General features: G+C 47.3%; 1 protein-coding gene across 6 annotated transcripts in view; it reads left to right on the plus strand.

Moving 5' to 3' along the window:
• NDST1 (N-deacetylase and N-sulfotransferase 1) overlaps window positions 1-17,274 on the plus strand; it is a 71,173-nt gene that overhangs the window by 35,561 nt on the left and 18,338 nt on the right. For all 6 annotated transcript variants that reach the window (XM_033853453.2, XM_019924729.3, XM_019924727.3 and 3 more), the window contains 6 exons: window positions 2,227-2,721; window positions 5,580-5,667; window positions 12,839-12,993; window positions 13,644-13,829; window positions 15,454-15,582; window positions 16,851-17,033. In XM_033853453.2, the coding sequence (XP_033709344.1) occupies window positions 2,227-2,721; window positions 5,580-5,667; window positions 12,839-12,993; window positions 13,644-13,829; window positions 15,454-15,582; window positions 16,851-17,033 (1,236 nt within the window). The remainder of the gene's footprint in view (window positions 1-2,226; window positions 2,722-5,579; window positions 5,668-12,838; window positions 12,994-13,643; window positions 13,830-15,453; window positions 15,583-16,850; window positions 17,034-17,274) is intronic.

Here is a 17,274-nt window from a genome sequence, read left to right on the forward strand (position 1 = left end):
TGATCACTCTGCTGGCCTCTTGATATTCCTTGACTGTGCTGAGCTCTCTCCAACCTCAGGGCCTTTGCACTTGCTGTTCTTTGAACTTGGCTCCCACCTCTCCCCTAGTTGATGCTTACTCAGTCCCTTTCTCCAGGAAGCCTCTCTTGAGCCAGCTGACTATGCCCAATTATCTACTCTTCTGGGACTATGAACCTCCTCTGTGTAGCATGTGTCACATTGAAGTTTACGTATATTTCTGCTATATTGACTACTCTCTCTCTTCTCTGCTCGCCTTTACAGTTCACGAGGGCAGGAGCCATGTCTGTTTTTCTCACTGTATCCCTGTTACTTAACACAGTGCCTGGCATAGTGAACAATTGTGGGATAAACAAATGAAACCCGTAATGAAAAGCTGTCATGTGCCAGGTATTTGGGATCTGTCTGTTCTTCTTTCCTTTTAAAAATCCAGTTACTCATCCGATATGCGTTTGCTCCCACTGGGTGTCAAGCCTGTGCTGGCACCAGGGATCCAAGGTGGAAGTGACATAGTACTTGCCCTTGAGAGGGTGCAGACTGGTGGGGAGACTCTGAACAGATAATGCAGCAGCCAAGGTGAGAAGTGCTACAGCTGAGGCTTTAATGCCCCAGGGAGGCCAATGAAGAGAAGAGGGTAGATGCATGTTTCCTTCCTTCCTTCCTTCCTCCCTTCCTTCCTTCCTCCCTTCCTCCCTTCCTCCCTTCCTCCCTCCCTCCTTCCCTTCTTCCTTCCTTCCTTTCTTGCTGCGTTGGGTCTTCGTTGCTGCATGTGGGCTTGGGCGGGGGCTAATCTGCGTTGCGATGCGTGGGCTTCTCATTGCCGTGGCTTCTCTTTTTGCAGAGCATAGGCTCTAGGTGCTCGAGCTTCAGTAGTTGTGGCATGCAGGCTCTAGAGCGCAGGCTCGGTAGTTGTGGCGCACGGGCTTAGTTGCTCCATGGCATGTGGGATCTTCCCGGACCAGGGCTCAAACCTGCGTCCCCTGCATTGGCAGGTGGATTCTTAACCACTGTGCCACCAGGGAAGTCCTGATGCATGGGGTTTTGAAGGATGAGCAGTTTGTCAGGCCAAGAAGACCAAAAGGAGTTGGCACAGGGACAAGGACAAATTGTACTGTATCCAGAGGCAGGTGGCTGGGAGGGTGAGGGATAAGGAGCAGGGGCTGTGAGTCTAGGGAAGAGGAAAAGGGGGTGCTGTGGGTACTGCCTGCAGGTTCCCAGGGAGCTGACAGCAGCGGGTCCTGGGAGGAGAGGGAGGCACGTGGAGCTGGGCTCCTCTGGGACATAGCCTTGGGGGCGCTGGGGGCACATGGGGGTTGGGAGCACAGTGGGCAGAGTGTCTGCTCCTGCACTCCCAGAAGATACCTCGTCTTTGATCTCTTCTCTGTTGGCATCCGCCCAGGATTTCTCCTGAAGAAAGGATTGTGACAAAAGCCAGCTTGGAAACCCCAGGCAGGGGAGCCTGGTGGTCAGGTGTGTGGGCTCAGGGGTCAGCCATCTGGCTGTGAGGTGTGGCTCGTCCTGACCACGGTGCAAGTCAGGGCAGCACCGCCCTCAGAGCCTGGGTATCCTCGTCTGTGAAGCGGGGATGACAGAGGAACCCTCCTGCTGAGGCTGATGTGAGGACTGAACGAGCGATGGGCGATGCCGCTGGCCCTGTTCTAAGCGCTTTGCGGGAGTCAACGCTCAGCCTCCTCCATCACCCCTTGAGGGATTTACCATTCTTGGCCATGTTTTACAGCAGAGGAAACTGAGGCGCGGGGAGGTTACCTGACTTGCCCAAGGCCACGCAGTCTGGTGGCAGAATCCATGCTCTCCACTGCTAGACTTTCCTGTGTGTGATTTTGGACAAGTTACTTAGCCTTTCTGGGCCCAGTCTCCTTGTCTGTGTAATGGGAATGGCAGTGATGCCTCCATCGTGGGGTCACTGTGAGGATTACGGCACCCCTTCATGTAAAGTGCACGAGCTTGGTTCCTGGCTTTGGTGAGCACGGCATGTGTGTTAGCTGGTATATTACGATGACAGGCAGAGCGGGGTTTGCACCGCTAGGTCAGCACAGGATCAGGAATGTGACGAGCCCTCTGTGAATGTTAGTGAGTACTGTTGACATGACTGTTATGAGTCTACAACTGATACTCCGTGGTCCCTTGGGGCTGTGGTTCTGATGGCTCTCTTCCCCCCCCCCCCCGCCCCACCCCACCCGGCTGCAGGCCAATGAGAACAGCCTGCTGAGCGCGCAGCTCAAAGGTTTCCCCCTGTTCCTGCACTCCAACCTGGGCCTGAAGGACTGCAGCATCAACCCCAAGTCCCCGCTGCTGTACGTGACGCGGCCCAGCGAGGTGGAGAAGGGCGTGCTGCCCGGCGAGGACTGGACCGTATTCCAGTCGAACCACTCCACCTACGAACCTGTGCTCCTGGCCAAGACGCGGTCGTCCGAGTCCATCCCGCACCTGGGCGCGGATGCCGGCCTTCACGCCGCGCTGCATGCCACTGTGGTCCAGGACCTGGGCCTCCACGACGGAATCCAGCGCGTGCTGTTCGGCAACAACCTCAACTTCTGGCTGCACAAGCTCGTCTTCGTCGACGCCGTGGCCTTCCTCACAGGCAAGCGCCTCTCGCTGCCTCTGGACCGCTACATCCTGGTGGACATTGACGACATCTTTGTGGGCAAGGAGGGCACGCGCATGAAGGTGGAGGACGTGAAGGTATGGCTGGGGGCGCCAGACCGTGTAGGGTGGGCCTCGCCACCTTCAGACCTTACTGTCCCCATCGTGACTTTGCTGTCTGCACCTCCTCTGTGCTGTCAGTCCCCCTCCCTTGGCCACTTGGTTTTATTGTCTTATTAGGAGCAAGTGCCATTTAAAATTATTTGAAGTATTGAATATACAGGAATTTTGCATCTGGTTATATGGAGCTCAAGAATGTAACTACAGAGAGATGGTAGCTGTGCAGAGAGTACCTACCTCTTAATCCAGACATGATTTTTAACTCTCAAAAATGTTTGTGTCAGTACCAAAGCTCCTCCAAAACTCAAAAAACAAGAATTAGAGTGTGAATCATACACAAGGCCTACTTTAACTGCGGTCTGTATAGATAGTGAAAGGCATGTGTTTAATTCAAAAAATGTGGACCAAACTAAACTAACTGTATGTAAAAGCATTTTGCAAACCATGAAATTTTACACATGTATCACTATAAAAGAGAAGCCTGCAAATTAAGACCATTTTCATCTACTCACTACTTCACTCAGAGTTGGATGCAAAAGGAACAACATCACTAGTGTAAATGGGGAAATCAGTATTAGTTGCCATAAATAGAGGGCAACCATAACAGTAGATCCAATGAAAACGAAACAGAGGATTAAATTCTAGCGAAGTACTGCTGCCTACTGATGACCTGTCCTCTCTTATACGAGATTAGTGAGAGTTAGAAACGTATTAGCACCAAACCAAGACTTCTTTTTGACGATAGGAGGAGGACGGAAAAGGAGACTTAATTAAGAGGAATGCTTTCGTCTGTGTGGGTGCTGTGCTGGGATTGGCCGTGGGTCCTGGAAGGAAGGCCCTGGGCTGGGGCAGGGGGCGGGGTCCATCGTCCTCCTGCCTTGGTCTAGAGTGAACTCTCTGCTCCTCCGTACACCTCCAGGGGAGAGCAGAGTAGATGCTGCTGAGGAGCAGCCACTGTCTGGGGAGTCGAGACCTGGGTTCCAGTCCCAATCTGCCCCTAACTGACTGGGTGACTTGGGCAAGTCCCTTCCACCGTCTGAGCTTCAGCGGTGAAATGACAAGATGGGGTGGATGGGAAGGACCTGGCTGGCTGGGGTGAGGGGGCATGTGCAGATGCCAGGCTCTGAGCCCTTCCGGATCTACCTCTGGGACAGAGCAGTGTTGCTTTGATCTGCTTTACCCATTGGGTTTGCTCCTGAGATTTCGCTTCCTCAGGGGCTCCCCTACTGAAAGAAAGTTTTGAGACGACTCCTGTTGAGCCTTCCAGCTCTGAGGCGTCATGCAATGCCCCGACCCACCTCTAGCAAAGTAGATTACTCTGTTTTCTCCTTAGGACGTTCTTCAGGTGGCCCAACCTTGCTCTCTCCTGCTGTAACCTAGGTCTTTGCTTCCTGTCCAGGATGAGTCCTTGAGACTGGTCCAGGGTCGACCCCATGAGGAAATCAGGCTGCCAGGCTCACTGTGTCTCCTGTGAACCCTGGGCTTGCCCTTCTTGGTTCTTATTTTCCCCATTATTGGAATGAGAGGAATGCTAGCAGTTTGGAGCCTTTTCTGTAGAAGAATACCAAAAGAGATGCCCTCTTCAGTGTACTCAGCTCAGTGCAGACTGTAGAGCTCTATGCCAGCCAGGTCCCATTTGCTTTAAACATCCTTTTGAGTCAGAAAGGGCAGGTTTTTTTTTTTTCTTTAATCCCAAGGACTGGCTACAACTGAGCTTTCCTTGCAGAGACATGAATGTTGCCTCATTAACTTGTACAGTACGGGCTGTACAGTGCAACTTAAATGATACCAACAGCAGCGCTTATTCAAGGCTTGGCAAGTGCCAGGCTCTGTGCTCAGCCCTTTCTGTGCATTGCATCATCTGATCCTCACAGCAGCTCTGTGAGGTGGGTATTGTTTTAAAGCCCATTTTACAGACACTAAGACTCAGAGAGGTGAAGTAACTGGCCCAAGGCCACACAGCTAGAGCATGGGCGTCCACCAGGTAGTGCATGGCCTTGGTAAGGTGCCGGTGGTGGCCCCAAGGAGGGCCAGGACTTTTTGTTTGCAAAGTGTTCTGATAGCGGGCTCTTCTTACAGGTTTCCTAGCAGGCTTGTGCATCATACCTGGTAGGGATTTTTTTGAGTCCTGACTCCAGAGGACAACTGTATGTTTGTTTCACAAGTGTCAGCATCCCTTCATTGACTTGCAAAGCAGTGGGTGAGCTGTGCATGGAAACACTGCATTGCTGGGCACACAGTACGTCTCTGGAAAAGTTGTGGTCCTTTGACATCAGCCTTGCAGTCACCAACGAGGTGAAATCCCCCACATTTGACAGATGAAGACATGAGGCTCACAGTGGCAGTGACCACAGACATGATAATGGCACTGTTTTTCATCACTTACCAAAATGCCAGGCTGTTTTACATGCAGTATCTCATTTAATCCTCCCAAGAGCCCCCATAAGGGAGCTATTATTATCCCTATTTCACACCTGGGGAAACTGGGGCCTGGAGAATTTGCATAGCTTTCTCAAGGGCATGGCAGAACCAGGCTAGAGTCTATGTCTTGTCTTGCCAGAGGCCTGGTGGAGGTGGCAGCACAGGGCTGGCTTCGTGGGTATGGGACCTGTATAGTCACACAGGGCCCCATGCTTGGAAGGGGCCCATATTCAAGATAATGCTCTGCTATTTCCTTCTTGACATTTTCAACAATCTTTGAGCAAGGGCCCCTATTTTCATTTTTCCATGGGCCCTGCCAACTTTATAGTTGGTCCTGCAGGAGCTGAACCCTTCTGGGAGGAGCGGGGAACTTCTGGCTTCCCCTCACCCCTTTCTCCCCACTCTGCCTATCCTAGGCCCTATTTGATACGCAGAACGAACTACGGACACACATCCCAAACTTCACTTTCAACCTGGGCTACTCAGGGAAATTCTTCCACACAGGTAAGTGGGCCTGGCTCTGCCCCCACTAGCAACTTCCAGGGGCCCTCAACATCCAGACCCTCGGAGTGCTATGCCGTGGGGTCAGCAGGTGGGCGGATGGGCCCACTTAGGGCCACATTTGACCTCTGTGGCCTCTCCCAGAGCCAGACAGCCCACAGAGCAGTCGCAGCCCCAGGCAGAGGGCATTTGGAGACAGCTGTAACACACGACGGCCCCCACTCATCTGTCCCTGGGCCTCAGGCTCTGCTGTTCAGGGGGGTGGGCATCTTCTCCCTCTTGTCTCCCTCTCACCACCACCTTTTAATATTCTTTGTACTACTTCAGCCTTAGAAAGGAATTGGTTGAATTTTAAGAATTTTACAGAAATATGTAGCAGAGAAAATGAAAATGCCCTATAACTGTACCCACCCCAGAGATGAGCACTGTCACGAGTTTTTCTTTTTTTTTAAATTTTATTGGAGTTTAGTTAATTTACAATGTTGTGTTAGTTTCAGGTGTACAGCAGAGTCATTCAGTTATACATATATTTATTCTTTTTTAGATTCTTTCCTCACATAGGTTATCACAGAATTTTTTTTGTTTTTTGGCTGTGCTGCCTGGCTTGTGGGATCTTAGTTCCCTGACCAGGGATTGAACCCAGGCCCTCAGCAGTGAAAGTGTGGAGTCCCAAACACTGCACCACCAGGGAATTCCCTCATCACAGACTATTGAGTATAGTTCCCTGTGCTATTCAGTAGGTCCTTGTTATCTATTTTATACGTGGTAGTGTATGTTAATCCCAAGCTCCTGATTTATCCTTCCCCACCATGTTTCCCCTTAGGTAACCATAAGTTAGGTAACCATTTTTGATATCTGTAAGTCTGTTTCTGTTTTGTAAATAGGTTCATTTGTATCATTTTTTAAAAAATTAGCTTCCACATATGAGTGATATATTTGCCTTTCTCTGTATGGCTTAGTTAGTATGATAATCTCTAGGTCCATCCATGTTGCTGCAAATGGCATTATTTCATTCTTTTTTATGGCTGTGTAATATTCCATTGTATATATGTACCACATCTTTTTAATCCATTTGTCTGTTGATGGACATTTAGGTGGCTTCCGTGTCTTGGCTGTTGTAAATAGTGCTGCAGCGAACATTGGGGTGCGTGTATCTTTTCAAATTATGGTTTTCTCTGGATATATGCCCAGGACTGGGATTGCTGGATCATATGGTAGTTCTATTTTTAGTTTTTTAAGGAACCTACATACTGATTTCCATAGTGGTTGTACTAATTTACATTCCCACCAACAGTACAGGAGGGTTCCCTTTTCTCTGCACTCTCTCCAGCATTTATTATTTGTAGACTTTTTTTTGGTTGCACTGCGTGGCATGTGGGACCTTAGTTCCCTGATCAGAGATTGAATCCACATCCCCTGCATTGGAAGCATGGAGTCTTAACCACTGGACCCCCAGGGAAGTCCCTGTTTGTAGACTTTTTGATGATGGCCATATTGACCAGTGTGAGGTGATACCTCATTGTAGTTTTGATTTGCATTTCTCCACTAATTAGTGATGTTGAGCATCTTTTCAAGTGCTTTTTGGCTTTCTGTATATCTTCTTTGGAAAAATGTCTATTTAAATCTCCTGCCCTTTTTTTTTTTTTTTTTCCGGTACACGGGCCTCTCACTGTTGTGGCCTTTCCCGTAGCGGAGCACAGGCTCTGGACGCGCAGGCTCAGCGGCCATGGCTTACGGGCCCAGCCGCTCCGCGGCATGTGGTATCTTCCCGGACCGGGACATGAACCCGCGTTCCCTGCATCGGCAGGCAGACTCTTAACCACTGTGCCACCAGGGAAGTCCTCTGTCCATTTTTTGATTGAGTGGTTTGTTTTTTTGACATAGAGCTGCCTGAGCTGTTTTGTATATTTTGGAGATTAACCCTTGTCAATCACTTCCTTTGCAAATATTTTCTCCCATTCTGTGGGTTTTCTTTTCATTTTGTTTATGGTTTCTTTTGCTGTGCAGAGCTTTTAAGTTTAATTAGGTCACATTTGTTTATTTTTGTTTTTATTTTCATTACTCTAGGAGGTGGATCAGAAAAGACATTGCTGTGATTTATGTCAAAGAGTGTTCTGCCTTTGTTTTCCTCTAAGAGTTCTATAGTGTCTGGCCTTACATTATTTGATCCATTTTGAGTTTATTTTTGTGTATGGTGTTAAGGAATGTTCTAATTTCATTCTTTAACATGTAGCTGTCCAGTTTTCCCAGCACCACTTATTGAAGAGACTGTCTTTTCTCCATTGTATATTCTTGTCTCTTTTGTTATAGATTAATTGACCATAGGTGCATGAGTTTACTTCTGGGCTTTCTGTCCTGTTCCATTGATCTATATTTCTGTTTTTGCACCAGTAGCATACTGTTTTGATTACTGTAGCTTTGTAGTATAGCCTGAAGTCAGGGAGCTTGATGCCTCCAGCTCCGTTTTTCTTTCTGAGGATTGCTTTGGCTATTTAGGGTCTTCTGTTTTTCCATACAAATTTTAAAATATTTTTGTTGTAGTTCTGTGAAAAATGCCATTGGTAGTTTGATAGGTATTGCATTGAATCTGTAGATTGCCTTGGGTAGTATAGTCCTTTTGACAATATTGATTCTTCCAATCCAAGAACATGGTATATCTTTCCATCTGTTTGTGTCATTTTCAGTTTCTTTCATCAGCATCTTATAGTTTTCAGAGTACAGGTCTTTTGCCTCGTTAGGTACTTTTATTCCTAGGTATTTTATTCTTTTTGATGCAATGGTAAATGGGATTGTTTCCTTAATATCTCTTTCTTTTTGGCCGCGCCATGCGGCATGTGGGATCTTAGTTCCCCGACCAGTGATCGAACCTGTGCCCCCTGCGTTGGAAGCATGGAGTCTTAACCACTGCACTGCCAGGGAAGTCCCATTAATTTCTCTTTCTCATCTTTTGTTGTTAGTGTGTAGTAATGTAAGAGATTTCTCTGTATTCATTTTGTATCCTGCAACTTTACCAAATTCATTGATGAGCTCTAGTAGTTTTCTTGTATCATCTTTAGGATATTCTATGTATAGTATAATGTCATCTTCAAACAGTGACAGGTTTACTTCTTCTTTTCCAATTTGGATTCCTTTTATTTCTTTTTCTTCTCTGATTGCCATAGCTAGGACTTCAAAAGCATGTTGAATAAAAGTGGTGATGGTGGACATCCTTGCCTTGTTCCTGATCTTACAGGGAATGCTTTCAGCTTTCCACCATTGAGAATGATGTTAGCTGTGGGTTTGTCATATATGGCCTTTATTATGTTGGGGTAAGTTCCCTCTATGCCTACTTTCTTGAGAGTTTTTATCACAAATAGGTGTTGAATTTTGTCAAAAGCTTTTTCTGCATCTATTGAGATGATCGTATGATTTTTATTCTTCAGTTTATTAATGTGGTGTATCACATTGATTGATTTGCAGATACTGAAGAATCCTTGCATCCTTGGGATAAATCCCCTTGATCATGGTGTGTGATCCTTTTAATCTGTTGCCAGATTCGATTTGCTAGTATTCTGTTGAGTATTTTTGCATCTATGTTCATCAGTGATATTGGCCTTTAATTTTCTTTTTTTGTGGTATCTTTGCCAGGTGTTGGTATCAGGGTGATGGTGACCTCATAGAATGAGCTTGGAGTATTCCTTCCTGTGTAATTTTTTGGAAGAGTTTCAGAAGGATAGGTGTTAACTCTTCTCTAAATGTTTGATAGAATTCACCTGTGAAGCCATCTGGTCATGGACTTTGGTTGGGAGTTTTTTAATCACTGTTTCAATTTCAGTACTTGTGATTGGTATGTTCATATTTTCTATTTCTTCCTGGTTCAGTCTTGGAAAGTTGTAGCTTTTTAAGAATTTTTCCATTTCTTCTAGGTTGTCCATTTTATTGGCCCATAGTTACCTGTAGCATTGTCTATGATCCTTTGTATTTCTGTCGTGTCCACTGTAACTTCTTCTTTTTCATTTCTAATTTTATTGATTTGAATTCTCCCTTTTTTTCCTGATGAGTATGGCAAAAGGTTTATCAATTTTGTTTATCTTTTTAAAGAACCAGCTTTTAGTTTCATTGATCTTTTCTATTGTTTTCTTTGTCTCTATTTCATTTATTTCTGCTCTGATCTTTATGGTTTCTTTTCTTCTACTAATTTTGGGTTTTCTTTGTTCTTCTTTCTCTAGTTGCTCTAGGTGTAAGGTTAGGTTGTTTATTAGCCTATTAATCTCTGAATAACCTTTATTCAGATTTTTCTTGTTTCCCGAGGTAAGATTGTATTGCTGAAAACGTCCCTCTTAGAACAGCTTTTGCTGCATCCCATAGGTTTTGGACTGTTGTATTTTCATTGTCACTTGTCTCTAGGTATTTTTTGATTTCCTCTTTGACTTCTTCAGAGATCCGTTGGTTGTTTAGTAACATATTGTTTAGCCTCCATGTGTTTGTGTTTTTTAAAGTTTTTTTTCCTGTTATGAATTTCTACTCTCATAGTGTTGTGGTCAGAAAAGATGCTTGATGTGATTTCAATTTTCTTAAATTTACCAAGGCTTGATTTGTGGCCCAACATGTGATCTATCCTGGAGAATGTTCCATGTGCACTTGAGAAGAAAGTGTATTCTGCTGCTTTCAGATGGAATGTCCTATAAATATCAGTTAAGTTCATCTGGTCTAAGGCTTGTGTTTCCTTGTAGATTTTCTGTCTGGATCATCTGTCCATTGGTGTGGGTTGTAAAGTCCCCTACTATTATTGTGTTACTGTTCATTTCCCCTTTTATGGCTGTTAGCATTTGCCTTATGTATTGAGGTGCTCCTATGTTGGGTGCATATATATTTACAATTGTTGTATCTTCTTCTTGGATTGATCCCTTGATCATTATGTAGTGTCCTTCCTTGTCTCTTGTAAGAGTCTTTATTTTAAAGTCTATTTTGTTTGATATGAGTATTGCTACTCCAGCTTTCTTTTGATTTTCATTTGCATGGAATATCTTTTTCTGTCCCCTCACTTTCAGTCTGTCTGTGTCCCTGTGTCTGAAGTGGGTCTCTTGTAGACAACATATATATGGGTCTTGTTTTTGTATCCATTCAGCGAGCCCATGTCTTTTGGTTGAAGCATTTAATCCATTTAATTTAAGGTAATTATTGAAATGTATGTTCCTATTGCCATTTTGTTAATTGTTTTGGACTTGTTTTGGGAGGTCTTTTTTCTTCCCTTCCTCTTTTGTCCTCTTCTCTTGTGATTTGATGTCTATCTTTAGTGTTGTGTTTGGATTGCTTTTTCTTTTTTTGTGTGTGTGTCTGTTGTAGACTTTTGGTTTGCAGTTCCCATGAGGTTTTGATATAGCAGACTATATATGTACAAGATTGTTTTAAGTTGCTGGTCTCTTAATTTCCAGTGCATTTCCAATATCCTGCATTTGTTCTCTCCTCTTCTCGTGATTGCTGGTTTTGGCATATTTGTGTGTGGATGATTTCCTACCTTTACATTATGTTGCCTTTACTGGTGAGCTTTCCTATTTGTAATTCTCTTGATTCTAGTTGTGGCCTTTTCTTTTCTGCCTAGAGAAGTTCCTTTAGGATTTGTTCTAAGGCTGGTTTGGTGGTGCTGAATTCACTTTGCTTTTACTTGTCTGTAAAGCTTTGATTTCTCCATCAAATCTGAACGAGAGCCTTGCTGGGTATTCTTGGTTGTAGGTTTTTCCCTTTTATCACTTTAAATATATCGTGCCACTCCCTTCTGGCCTGCAGAGTTTCTGCTAAATCAGCTGATGACCTTTTGGGGATTCCCTTGTATGTTATTTGTTGCTTTTAATAATTTTTCTTTGTCTTTAATTTTTGTCAGTTTGATTAATATGTGTCTCGGCATGCTCCTCCTTGGGTTTATCTTGTATTGGACTCTGCATTTCCTGGACTTGAGTGACTGTTTCCTTCTCCTGTTAGGGAAGTTTTCTGCTATAATATCTTCATATATTTCCTCAGGCCCTTTCTCTCTCTCTTCTCCTTCTGGGACCCCTATAATGCAAATGTTGGTGCATTTAATGTTGTTCCAGAAGTCTCTGAGACTGTCCTCATTTCTTTTCATTCTTTTTTCTTTATTCTTTTCTGTGGCAGTGATTTCCACCATTCTGTCTCCCAGCTCACTGATTCATTCTTCTGCTTCAGTTATTCTGCTGTTGATTCCTTCTAGTGTATTTTTCATTCCAGTTATTGTAGTCTTCATCTCTGCTTGTTCTTTAAATCTCTAGCTCTTTGTTAAACATCTTGTGTATCTTCACAATCTGTGCTTCTATTCTTTTTCCGAGATCTTGGATCATCTTTACTATCATTACTCTAAATTCTTCTTCAGGTAGGTTGCCTGTCTCCATTTCATTTAATTGTTCTTGTGGGTTTTTATCTTGTTCCTTCATCTGGAATGAGTTTATTTTTTATTTTTGAGCCTTAAGGGTTGAGGTTGAAGGCTCAGGGTTGCCTGGTTCATACTTGCCCTCCTCTTGGGGGCTTTCCCAAGGTCCTCACAAGCTGCCTCTTGGGACTGGGCAGAAGGGAACAGCCTCTGAGTAGTCATCTGTAGTGAGCATTCCCTCGAGCTGCCTTTTGCGTGGGCCACAGTGAGGACAGCCTCTCTTGAGTTCTAGGCAAACCCTATTAGTCTGCAGTTCTGGGAGGAAAGTCTGCAGCATAGCTCCAAAGCCAAATAAGAGCAACACTTGGTTGTCTGTGTGTATTTTTATATTCTTAACCCTTAGCATATCAAATGTAGTTGTAGTGATATACATAAGACAGGGTTAAACATCTTGTACATATACAAAGAGCATCTACAAGTCAATAAGTAAAAGACAAATGACCCAGTAGAAAAATAGGAATAGGATCACAGCAGGCAAGTCAGAGCTAGAAGAAACCATTAGAATCATTGCCTCTGAACTGCATATTGCATAGACAGGCCCCAAGGGCCAGAGATGGGGAGTACTTAGCCAAAGTCACCCACTGAGTCAAGGCCATACTCAAATCCAGGGCCCTGGACTGGGGCTCTATCTGCCCCACACTGTAGCTCACGGAACCGCTCTAAGCAGCTCTCAGGTGGGCTGTGGCCGTGCACACCCATCACCGGGCCTCATGGCAGGTGGGCCGGGCTGAGCTGCCTGTGCTCGGGCTGTAGGTACTGATGCTGAGGACGCGGGGGACGACCTGCTGCTGTCGTACGTGAAGGAGTTTTGGTGGTTCCCCCACATGTGGAGCCACATGCAGCCCCACCTTTTCCACAACCAGTCCGTACTGGCTGAGCAGATGGCCCTGAACAAGAAGTTCGCTGTCGTGAGTAAGATTCCCTACAGGGCAGAGCCGGGAGGGCTCGGGGCGGGGCTGGGGGTCAGAACTACTGGCCTTGTGCTGCTTCTGCAGTTCGTCTGACAGCTGTTTATTAACATCTTTATAGCTGCTGTCTCGTTGAAGCCTCACAGGGATCCCAAGAGGCTGGTATCTCAATAGCCTCATTTTAAACAAGAAACGGGAGCTCTGGGAGGCCATACCAGCTAATAAGAGGTCCGTGCAGGACTTAAACCCAGGCCTGTTTGCTTCCTGAGCCCAAGCTCTCATCTTCAGGCTAGAGTGGGTACCCCAGAAGGCTGGAGGAGATGCCCAGCAAGGAGGGGATGAAGCCTGCTTGCTGGCTCAGCCTGAGCCACCAGCCAGTCAGAGGCCAAGAGAGGCAGGAACAGCACCCGTCCTCGTTCCTCACTCCTGGTGCTGGAGGAAGTGAATGCTGGGCCGAACTGGAGTCCCGGCTCGGCTGGTGCCTCTTTCCGAGACTCTGGGCCCTGAGCCTCAGCTTCCCCATCTGCACCTCAAGGGCTCAGACCCGCTGCTCTGCCGTTCTAGCCTCTGATTTTTCTCTGCAAAGGGGAGATAAAGCCCAGAGGGGAAGAAATCCTCTGCTCACCCTGCCCTGGCCCTCCTCTCCCCAGGAGCACGGCATTCCCACAGACATGGGGTACGCAGTGGCGCCCCACCACTCGGGCGTGTACCCTGTGCACGTGCAGCTGTACGAGGCCTGGAAGCAGGTGTGGAACATCCGCGTGACCAGCACAGAGGAGTACCCCCACCTGAAGCCAGCCCGCTACCGCCGCGGCTTCATCCACAACGGCATCATGGTGAGTGTGGCCCAGAGCCTGGGAGGCGGGTATGCACATGCTATCCTGGGAAGCATGAGTCTGGGGAGCTGGTTAGGGGTTTCAGGCCACTTTGTACTGTCCCCTCTGTCACCTGAGGCCCTCTATCCCAGGGAAGGAGGACTACCAGTCTGCCTCTTTCGTGAGCTACTCCTATGCTTTTGTGACGGGATCAGGAGATGAGCATTCTTTAATGGGCCTCTAGTGAGGCCCTGGGAAAGGCCTCTGTCTCATCCGTTTGTTGGCTTATGTAAAATGTGTGTCTGTCGCTTTTCTACACACTGGGAATACTGAAGTGCACAAAATCAAAAGTCCTCACCTTTGTAGACCTGACATTCTAGTGGCAGGAGACAGTGCATTCATAACTGTGTAAAGTATGCAATGGTCAGATGGCATAAATGCTGTGGAGAAAAATCAAGCAGGGAATGGAGACAGGGAGTACTGAGGAGAGGAGAAGCTTCAACAGGATGGTTAGGGAGAGCCTTCCTGGGAATGAGCCATGCTGCTACATGAGGAAGAGCATGCGTGGCAGAGAAAACAAGTGCAAAGGCCCTGAGGCAGGCTTGTGCTGCGTGGTTTTGAGGACCAACTAAGAGACAAGTATGGCTGGAAGGGAGCAAGTTGGGAGGAGGTGGTAGGAGATGAGGTCAGAGGGGTGATTGATGGACCAGATCATGCAGGGCAACATAAGGCCACTGGATGGACTTTAGCTTTTAGTCTGTGATGGGAGGGTTTTGAATGGAGTGCTCTTATGATCTAACTCATATTTTAAGAGGATTTCCATCATTCTGGCTGCTATGAGTTGCAAAGCCTGTAGGGGGCCAAGTGGGGAGCAGGGAGACCAGTTAGGAGGCCGCTGCAGTCTTCCCGTTGAGGCATAGTGGCTTGGACCAGGGTGCAATGCTGGGTCGTGATCACATTCTGGACATACTTAGAAGTTACAGCCAACAGGAATTGCTGATGACTTGGATATAGAGTATGGGAGAGAGAGGTAAGGCAAGGATGACTCCAGATTTTTGGCCTCAGCCACTGGAGTGGCTAGACGGTTCTCATCAGTCCAGATGGGCAGTCATGGGAAGGCCAGATTCATGCCTGCATCCATCTATCCTCTGACCTCCCAGGCGTTCCTACTGACTCTGGGGATGAGGCGGTGACGAGACGGGTGAGTTCTCTGCCCTCCTGGATCGCATACTAAACAGCTAAACCAATGTACAACCGAGAGTGCTACGAGGCAGGTTGTAAAGCCAGGAGAGAAGTCACCGAGTGTGCCTGGGAGAGCTGCTCTAGAGAGGGGCAGGGACCCTCGCTGGGCACACAGTCCAAGTTTCCAGAAACATTCTCACTTGACTGTCCCTGTTAGTTTGGAGTCTGCTCATTTTGTACAGAGAAATATGAAAAGTGTTTACATATGTAAAATGGCAAGGGCCCCTGGGCTTACGTGGGGAGTGTCACAGGCTGCAGGTCTTTGGTGGAGAAGACCCCCAGGCGTTGGGGTGTGTGTGGTCACACAAGAGGCTGCCTTTCTGAGGTCCCCTTTCTGGTGACCCTGCTCGTCACCATCCGTGCCTGGAGAAGCCATAGCTCCTCTCTCCCGCCCCATCCTCAGGTCCTCCCGCGGCAGACCTGCGGCCTCTTCACACACACGATCTTCTACAACGAGTACCCAGGCGGCTCCAGCGAGCTGGACAAGATCATCAACGGGGGCGAGCTCTTCCTCACAGTGCTCCTCAACCCTGTGAGTGCGCCACAGCCCTTGGCTGGCGGTGAGGAGGGGCTGCCGGACAGTCGGACAGTCGGCTGCAGCCGAGGCAGGCCTTCCCAGGCCTGGGGGGAGGGGCAGGAGCAAGTGTGCAGCCAGGAGTTGGGAAACCTGCACTCTAGCCCTGGCTGTGTCCCCGCTCCTCTGCATGACCTTGGTGGAGAATCTGAGCAGTCTTTTGGTCCCTTTTATAATCTTGCACTTCCATACAATAGTGTTGGCACTTTTTTTTAAATACATTTATTTATTTGTTGATTTATTTTTGGCTGCATTGGGTCTTCATTGTTGCGCACGGGTTTTCTCTGATTGCAGTGAGCGGGGGCTACTCTTCGTTGCGGAGCATGGGCTCTAGGCACACGGGCTTCAGTAGTTGCGGCATGCAGGCTCAGTAGTTGTGGCTCACGGGCTCTAGAGCGCAGGCTCGGTAGTTGTGGCACACGGGCTTAGTTGCTCCGCGGCATGTGGGATCTTCCCGGACCAGGGATTGAACCCGTGTCCCCTGCATCGGCAGGCGGACTCTCAACCACTGCGCCACCAGGGAAGCCCCCCCTTTTTTTTTTAACTTGTTATTTTGTTTTTTTTTAATTTTTGAATTTAATGAATTGATTTTTTTTATACAGCAGGTACTTATTAGTCTGCACCACCAGGGAAGTCCATTAGTGTTGGCATTTTTGTCTGTTCTTTTTCCAATCTTTGTGTTTGTGTATAAATATATAAATATTGTATAAATATACATAGTAAACTGAATCTGTTAAGCTATATATCAAACTACATATCTACATAGATGGATAGTTTAAAATGCACTATATATATAGTTCAGCTGAAAGTTCAGCTGAACTTTCTGGGTCTCTCTTTCCTTATCTGTGAAATGGAAATAATCATCCATGCTTTAATAATATTAGAGAGATATCAAGTGGTGGTGTTATCAGCTTTATGGGGTAACCGTGTACCCCTTATCTTCCATGCACCCCCTCACCCTCCTGCCAAAAAAGTAGAAAAGAGCACCCATATGACTGCACAGGAGGTCAGCTTCCCCCTTCAGGTGTCAGACCAGATTCACCTGGCTGTACCTAGCCCAAGCTCACACGGTGAGTTTATTGACGGCCCCGGTGAACCTTGGACTGGTCATTGAGCGCGGCCCTACAAGCTCAAGCAAGACCAGAGGGTCAGAAGTGGGGGTGAAGGTAGTGAAAGGGGCTCACAGGCTGACTGGCCCCGCCTCGCATCTTCCCTCCCCGGAGCAGATTAGCATCTTCATGACGCACCTGTCCAACTACGGGAACGACCGCCTGGGCCTGTACACCTTCAAGCACCTGGTGCGTTTCCTGCACTCTTGGACCAACCTCCGGCTGCAGACACTGCCCCCGGTGCAGCTGGCCCAGAAGTACTTCCAGATCTTCTCCGAGGAGAAGGACCCGCTCTGGCAGGTGGGTGGGATGGGTGGCCTGGGTGCCTCATTGCAGGGATGGAAGGTCTACCACCCACGGGCATGCACCCCAGGTATGGTCTCAGGGACTCAGTCCTCAGGCCCTCATGCTCTCTCAAGTGTAAACTCAGGGGCACACTTGCTCACCAGCGTGGGCATGCTTGCTTGTTCTTGTGCACACTAGACCTTCCATGCAGACCTGTGTGCATGCATACTCACCTCTGAAAAACAGCACCACAGAA

The sequence above is a fragment of the Tursiops truncatus genome, chromosome 3, assembly GCF_011762595.2.
Source record: "Tursiops truncatus isolate mTurTru1 chromosome 3, mTurTru1.mat.Y, whole genome shotgun sequence".
In the NCBI taxonomy this organism is placed as follows: domain Eukaryota; kingdom Metazoa; phylum Chordata; class Mammalia; order Artiodactyla; family Delphinidae; genus Tursiops; species Tursiops truncatus.